The sequence below is a fragment of the Ceratina calcarata genome, unplaced genomic scaffold (assembly GCF_001652005.2).
Source record: "Ceratina calcarata isolate Rehan_Ccalc_2016 unplaced genomic scaffold, ASM165200v1 scaffold115.2, whole genome shotgun sequence".
In the NCBI taxonomy this organism is placed as follows: domain Eukaryota; kingdom Metazoa; phylum Arthropoda; class Insecta; order Hymenoptera; family Apidae; genus Ceratina; species Ceratina calcarata.
Genome location: NW_017132446.1, coordinates 1,353,303 through 1,361,369, shown reverse-complemented (window position 1 = coordinate 1,361,369; position 8,067 = coordinate 1,353,303). Strand labels below are relative to the sequence as shown.

General features: G+C 43.6%; 1 protein-coding gene across 2 annotated transcripts in view; it reads right to left on the bottom strand.

Moving 5' to 3' along the window:
- Positions 1-164: 164 nt before the first annotated feature.
- The window catches only part of Task6 (TWIK-related acid-sensitive K[+] channel 6), an 80,192-nt gene continuing 72,289 nt past the window's right edge, over positions 165-8,067 (bottom strand). Inside the window, exons 2-7 of one of the 2 annotated variants that reach the window (XM_018023033.2) lie at positions 5,076-5,206; positions 4,242-4,598; positions 3,446-3,601; positions 3,045-3,220; positions 2,408-2,737; positions 165-1,882 (exon numbers count right to left, since the gene is read on the bottom strand). In XM_018023033.2, coding sequence (XP_017878522.1) covers positions 1,589-1,882; positions 2,408-2,737; positions 3,045-3,220; positions 3,446-3,601; positions 4,242-4,368 — 1,083 coding nt within the window. In that variant the 5' untranslated portion in view covers positions 4,369-4,598; positions 5,076-5,206 and the 3' untranslated portion in view covers positions 165-1,588. Of the gene's footprint in view, positions 1,883-2,407; positions 2,738-3,044; positions 3,221-3,445; positions 3,602-4,241; positions 4,599-5,009; positions 5,207-8,067 lie in introns of those variants that run through there. The other variant, XM_018023042.2, reaches the window with a different exon arrangement.

Sequence of the window (8,067 nt, the reverse complement as noted above, 5' to 3'; positions counted from 1 at the left end):
TAGAGACTCTCTACAGTTACAGCCACGATCATTTCAACGATCTGGATCATTAATTAATTAAAACGGATTAAGTTAAGTGGAAAAGTCGAGAATGGGTTTTTCTTATCCTTGCTCACGTACCCGCGCACTCACACGATAAATAATATATAATGTACTTTTTTTTATTTCTTGATTCGTTTAATCACGCAAGTTATGGTACTTTTTTTATACACATCGTAAGATCGAAACGTCTTAATTCTGTACACCTAGATTTCGTACGTGTAATATTCTATAGTTTCATTATATACAAATCGTAATATGTATTCTCGTGTACGTGTCTCTCTCTCTCTCTCTCTCTCTCTCTCTCTCTCTCTCTCTCTCGCTCTCTCTCTCTCTCTCTCCTGTGTGTCACTGCACGAACAACGCGCAGCGTACGTCGGCGTGTGTGTGTGTGTGTGTGTGCTTTTCTTAATGAAAAAGATCGTGTCCTCAATCGTGTGTGTATAATATTCGTTTATAACATATATATATATATATATGTATGTATGTATATATATATATATATTTATATCCTTCTTCTCGTAGCAGTGTAAACGCAGATACACTATAATAGTTTCCTCTCTCTTTCTCTCTCTCGCTCTCCCTCTCTCGCGTGCTTATTTGTTTGTTATCTTTATTATTCTGTTTTTTTGTTTTAATTTTTTTTCGTTTGTTAATGCTTCTTGGCTACGGAACACATGATCGCACTCGCACATCCCCTATTTTCCCCTTGCTTTTATACACGTGCACAACGCTTGCCCTCGGATCAGTTCACCGCCCGATCGCATTTCTGACAAGATTCTCGATCAGCTCTTTACTTATTTTTATTCATACTCAAACAATTGAATGGAAGATCTTGTAGCACGTAGAATTACATTTGGCGAGCGCGCGCGCGATAGTTTTTAAAGTATATTTGGAAGAAGTAGAAACAATCGGAAGCACTTGAATCCGAGAATTATGCAAAATGCAAAACTTATGCATCGAGTCTCGTGAAATTTTCGATGTCACTTTTCGATCTGTTGCAATGAGGAGTTTCACTGGAATCTTGTCATCCCTGCAATTACTCCGCGATAACCGCGCCGATCGTCGGATACTCTTTTAATAAAGGAACGTGACAATCGAACAAACAATGAGACCTAACGTTTTTTGGTCAATGTTTCGAGACTATTTTATATATTTAGTAAAAAATCTACGAATGAATCATGAATGGAAATTCTAGCGCGTGTTATGAAATCAGGTACAATTAAACTAGAGAATCATGGGGGCGGGGGTGGGTCAGAGACGGAGAAAATCTCTCGTTATCCAACTGAATCTCGCGGTACGGTTAATCGCGGTTACCCGGAAGTGAGAGACGGTGAGAGCGGTTCCCTGTACGATTTAAATTCGTTAAAGCAGTCACCGGTAACAGAAGCTCTCTCCACGTCTCATCGTTCCATCCATCGTGTTCATTGTCTGTCTCTCGTTTCGAAACAAAAAAAAGAAGGGAGCCTCCTCAGACGGACTTCCGTCGCGGCAGTTCTTGTTGTTCTTGTTCTTGTTGCAATAGCAGCGTGCTGACGGTCGTCGGTCGTCAGATGCTTGCGCGGTGTTGATACGGCGTCAACGGCGGCGGGTGTATCTCACTGCGCATATTCCACGTCGACAGCGGCTCCATCGGCAGCAAGTGCGATATCTTACCCGGCGAGCGACGGACCGTGTACCGCGGTCTCCGTCGCTTCTTCTGGAATCCGCTGCAGCGGCAGCTGCAGACCGACGTCTCGTCGTCCAGCGATATCGTGTCACCGTGGTTGCCCACTTGGCCCGATAGTATCGAGCCATTCGCTGTTATCACGTCGCCCTCCAGGCGCACCGCCCCTTGCGCAGCCTGCGTCACACACAATTTTTCCCCTTTTTCTCATCTAATTCACCTCCGCCTCTCCTGCCTCAGTTTTGAATCGTTACCACGCGACGTTTACCTATTATTTTGTATCGTCGCCCTATCTCGATGGGTCCTCGGGTTCACGGGATTCAGAGTAAGGAACGAGGGAGAGCCTTTCTTGTATTGATTCGCGTTAGGCTACAGCGGAGCTCGGATATCAACCCTTTGCGGCATGGACCGGCGTCACGTGGCCCGCCGCAAAGAATTTCATCCTCTCCCTCGCACCGTATATATTTCTCATTTAACGCATATAAAACGACTAAAAGATTCTTTTTAACTTCTCTTACTAAAAAAAAATTTGTTCTTACATGACAAACGAGTCAATTCGCGTATGATTAAAGAACAGGAAATCGTCTTATGGACATCGGAAGGGAGGATCGACATTAAGGGTAATTTTATTGTCAGAGCGCGAAGGTGAGATACTGTATCGAATCGTTCGATGATCGAGGAGGGATAGGGGTGCATTCTTACCTGTAGAGCCTCGGCCTCGTCCCGCCTCTCGTCCTCCGTGTTCATGGTGACGAATCTCAGCACCAACAGATTGAGGGAGGCGGCGACGATCGCTAACCCGAACAGTATGAATATTAACGTGAACGTCACGTACTCCGGCATGTTGTCCAGCGCGCCGTCCGTCTGCAACGCGACCATGTCGCCGAAACCGATGGTCGTCAGGGTGATGAAACAGTAGTAGATGGAGTCGAAGTACGACCATCCCTCGTACCGTGAGAACACCGTCGCGCCTCCCGCAATCGTTAAACAAGAAAGCGTCGTCACCACGCAGATTAGATTTATCTCGGAGGCCTGAAACGTTTCACAATGCCCCACAGCTGAATTTACTCGTCCAGATCACCGGCTAAACTTTTGCAAATTTTTATCTCTCGTCTCGGAACGTATAAAAAGTAATCGTTATCTGATGCCTCCGTGAATTTAAGAGATCACCGACAAACGCTCCCGCAATACAGAATATCTTTTGAACAAATTCTATTTCGTTCTCCATCTGTTCGATACAGATGCAGAATATCGTTCCGATATCAGACAAGACAAAACTGCTTGCTATTTTATTATATATCGACGGATGCATGTCAGAGTTTCGGTTTACGATTCTTACCTGGGTGACCTTAGAGTTAAGGCGCTTCTTTACGTTCTGTATTATGACGGACGAGAACTTATTCAGACGCTCTCCTATGCTTTGGAACATTACGAGTCCTAACGGGATGCCGACGATCGCGTAGAACATCGTGAACAGCTTACCGTTTACGGTGCTCGGTGTCGAATGTCCGTAACCTGCAATTTCGATCAATAAACACCCTGTAAATGCACTGCGACAGATTTAGTGAGGGCAAAAATAAAATTCAATTATCCCGGGTAGCGTTGATAAAAGATGACGCTGTTTCAACTATTTAAATATTTTCCAGATTGCCAGTGCAATCGTAATTGTTTCAGATAAGGTACCAATGACTGATCGATAGATTCATACATGGTTCGTGGATGCTGAATAATTGAACGTACCGATAGTGGTAAGGACCGTGATCGCGTAGTAAAACGATCCACTAAATTTCCACTGTTGACCGGCTTTATGAGGTTCCATCTTCAGCACCACTGTTTCCATGATCTTGAAGTCGTCCTCGCTTATATTGTACTTGCGTGTAACCATGTTTTCAATGCCTGTTAAAAATACATCGCTGCTTTTAATCGTCCGTCGAGCGAAATATGAAATTGCAAACATATTTTCCTTTCATTTATTTTCGAGCGACTCTGACGTTTTTAAAACGAGTCCAAGAAACGAGTTGTTTAATGGAATTCATTAGACGCGCATACAGTACGGTTTGAAAGGTTCAAAACAAACGACAGAAAAGCGATCGGGAAGTCTATTTCCGGTTTTGCAAGACGACGGAAAATCGATAGATTTAACAAAATTACCTTCCCCCGTCGTTGCCAGCTCTGACCCGATTTAAATTTCATTTCATACACCGGATTAAGAAACTTCACGTTTCTCGTGATACTTTGAAAAATGAATCGCCGCGAAATTATACTATGCAACTATTGCGGCGAAGCCTGGCAACGGGATAAGTTTAAGGGACCGCATCAGTTCTACCGCTAATATTATTAGTACAGTTCCCGGGAACTACGTGAGTTCGTGTTTCAACCGGAAAACCACATCAAGGGATTATACAATTCGAAACTGTGCACTGCGCTTTATAATAAAATATCTTGCTCGCCCGAAAATATATCGAACTTCAGAACTTGTGGTATTTTACGTAAAGAGAAGTCGCGATTTTCGTTATTCGTAAAGGGATCGGCGTACCGTCCAGTACTTCCTTGTGTCGTTTCTCTGTCTCGGACTCGAGAACGTCGAAGATTGCAGCGCCGATGAGGAGGTACGTGAGAGTGCAAACAATTAACAATACAGTCCGGACGTTTTGCTTCTTCATTCTCTAGTGAGCCACATGCTCACTAGCAGGGCCCCGGCCCTGACTACTTGCATCGCTCAATGGGGTACGGTTTGGTGTGCCGGGCCCATGACGACCCCTTCTCCTTTTTGGTGATGCTGCTCCAGGGGCCCTTCTTCCGTTTACCGAGCGCTACAGACCCGGGACGCGACTCCTTTTCTTCAGGGTATCCTCTTCCTTGCAAAGACTACCTTGTAGCCGCTTTCGTTCATCTGAAAAATCATCACGATCGCCTTTCAACCGATCGTTCACGCTTGTCACGATGGGAACGAGCAATGCGGTTCTAAATCTCGCGGAAACTCTGCGTAAGCATCGATTCTGACGCGGAATGATGTGGACGATTCCAAAAGAAACAAGAGTAGCTCTTCGCGATTGATTCGAACGATCGAATTGAGTAACGAAAAGGAAAATGTACAAATAAACGATTCGTTTTTCGTAGACAGATTATCGAGGACCAAAGGATCTCTCTTTCTCAGAACGTTAGTCGCCGGCATTGCCATCGACCGACGTTAAGGGGTTACCCCTAGGAAGATATAAAAAGGCATAATCGTCCTTGCCGCTAAAACGAGATTCTTTTGAGAATCGTCCTTTTTCCGTATAGGTGGATTCAACCGAGCGGATACCTATCCGTAAGGAGGGCAGGCCAGGCAGCTCGAGCAAAAAATCTGCTGATATAGACTGAGATTCACCTGCAGCCTGTTCCGGGTTCTCCTTTACGTACGACAAAGGGTTGAGCAGAATGATATGGCAGTGCTTTCGCTGCTCCCACTGCCACGTTCCCTCCATTCCTCAGCTTAGCGCCAAACGTATTCGGTGTCGACTGGAATAGAACGGATAGCATTTAAATAAATCACTTCCGATTGGTTTTACTTTTATGATACAGGACACTTTTTTTTTTTATTGAAAATAACATCAGAACGTCGTAAGGTCAGACGGAGGAGTTAACATTCACGTAATTACACGAAGAATTGGATAGAGTGCGACGGTAATTGGAATTCATCTGTCGTTCTCGTATTGAATTGCCACCGAGAATTTCTTAAATACGGCTCTTTCGAGTACAAAAGAATCAAGAATATCGCGTTATTAAACGAACGGCGATCCGCTCATAACATAAAAGTGTGCCATTCTCCCGGTCTGTTACAATCGTCGCGATTATTCCTTTAAATGTCAGAGACTGTGCTCCAGATAAGAAATCGAGCATAAACCGAGCGGAGTCGCGCAGCACGCCTTTAATTTATTTCACGTCGCCGTGCTCCCTCCTTTCTCTCGAGTTTTCTGCCCACATCAGGTTCCACGAACCTGCGTCTTAACGGATATCGGGTAATGCCGGCAGAAAACGGCGTGTCAAAGAATTACAGAAAGTCGAGGCTTTAAAAATAAACCGTCGATCGGAGCGGAGAACTTTTTTTTATTTTCGCTTTTCACAAGTTTTCCCGACGTAATTTCACGGTGAAACTGATTTTTCACTTCTACCAACGATCTTTCGGTCAATTAATTTCCCTTTTTATATGAGTTCCACGGCGGTGTTACGTCCTCGTAATAAATCGTAAGGAGCCCGTACGATCGACGCGATCACCGCGATCACGGTTGCCGTGTGTCATGAATATCTTTCTTGCGGGTGGAGTTCCTCGGTCGTCGAACCCGTCATTGATTCGCCAATAGATTTTCTAGGCTATCGCGAGACTCTATGAATAATGCATACACCGCCGGTCCGTTATGCCGCGCTCTACTCATTATTGCCACGGCCGTCCCCTCTCCTCGACCTATTAATTCTGGATTTACGTTAATAATCCTCGCTTTGTGACCGTACGATCCATAGAGCGTCACGTTTGTCAGCCGCGATGAGCCACGTTTTACTTTGTGTCGACGCGTTTATCGGCAAAAGTCACCGGCAGACGCAGTCGCGTAATCGCGGTCTACCCGCGGACGTTGTCACGTGTTTAATTATATTCCATGTCATCCACCCGTTGTGCAATTTTTATCATATCACAGAATCAACCTGACGGATCGTCTTATTGAAAAAGAAACAGCTGAACTTTAGTCATTATCAAATAATAATTACGTTCGGAGTTAAGAATGAAACGAAACCGTGCGGAAACAGGGCATCGAGAAAGTTTGATGAAACGGCAATTAATTGGATATGCGGTAACGCTGTTAGAGAGTTTGATGAAATGATAATTAATCAGATACAGAGAGCGAAATGTACGCGTTGTACGGGGCGGGAGGGTTGGCAATCTCGACGTCCTTCCAAGGAGAGCCCGCGGAAGTGCCCTCCGGATCTAGAATCTCTTGATTACGCCACTTAGGATGCGATGGGAGCATTTCCAATAAGTCGCCTCGCTTCCCTTCGAGGATGCTCCTTCTATTTATTTTATTTGAATAAACGATGAGGATCGGGAGTCGGTCGAAAGGGTTAGACCTGTTCTATTTCTCAAACACGTGTAACGCACGCTCCTCGTCAAGATGTGTACGTCGGGCAAACGTTTAATTTCCCGTACAATTTTAACGAGGTCCAATTACAATCCCTTAATTATCTGACCGGCAAATAGTGTTGGAAATTGAACTTGATCGAGCCGTGGCTTTTATCCGCAAGTATTTACTGTACACGGGGAAACGAGAATTTCACAAAGAGAGACTAGATAAGAATCCGACGAGAAGAAACTCGAGTTTAAAGTAAGTGAAACGCAAGATACCCTGGCAATCCCAAGAGTTTAAATCGATTCCGTTTTACTACCCTTTTAAGGAGTTGATAGGACGCTTAACAACAGAAGTTGCCAAAAGGTAGCTTAAATAATATTCATACCCTGCGTAATAAATTTCAAATTATTTGTAATACTGATTGATTTTGTAAGGGGTTTACAGCTGAAACTGTAAAATTTCGACATGTCAAAGTGTATTTTAGTTTGCGTAAATTATATGACTTCCGAGGTTCTACGTTATACGGAGAAACAACTAGCTAGGAAACTACTGAAGTTAATTTTGCAAGGACGATTCGTGATTGCTCGTGTAATTCTAGCAGCTGGCTAGCTAATTCGTTCCCTGCCTGACAGAATTTAGTCAGCTGAATTTCCAGTTAGCTACGAAATCTCTTCATAAAATTTGTAAATCGGCGAGAGGCGACGCAGGAATCCGTTTTGCTTATCCTAGTACTGGCTCCCATGTTTTAGAATTGGCTGGACGTGTCCCATTGAACTAAATCCCATTTCTAATTTTATAATCAGAGATAGTCGTTTCACATGTGTATCCACGTTGAGGTTTTTAACCAGTTCATAAATTGAACTAATAGTATTGGGCTGGCAACTAAATAATTGCGGAGTTTATCGATAGACTTCTTATTTAAAATCCACAATCATTTAGTTGCTAACCCAATAATTCACGAGTCAATAATACAAGTTCGAAGTCACGTTTCTACACAAACCATTTGCAAAGCGTCTTCTATTTAAGGATGTATTGGCTATACAGTCAATCCCAAAAGTTTATGCACTTCAGAAACGCATTTTTTAAAAAGAAATCAGACGTCGGAAGAACATTGCTAATAATAAACAACAAAAAAAATTTTTTCATTTTCCCGAGATTTTTCCAAGGGGTACCCCTTCAGATTTCGCGAAATTTTCGTTTTTTGCCAATAACTTCCAAACCGTAGGATCTACGAGAAAATTGCATCAGACCATTCTTGTAGAG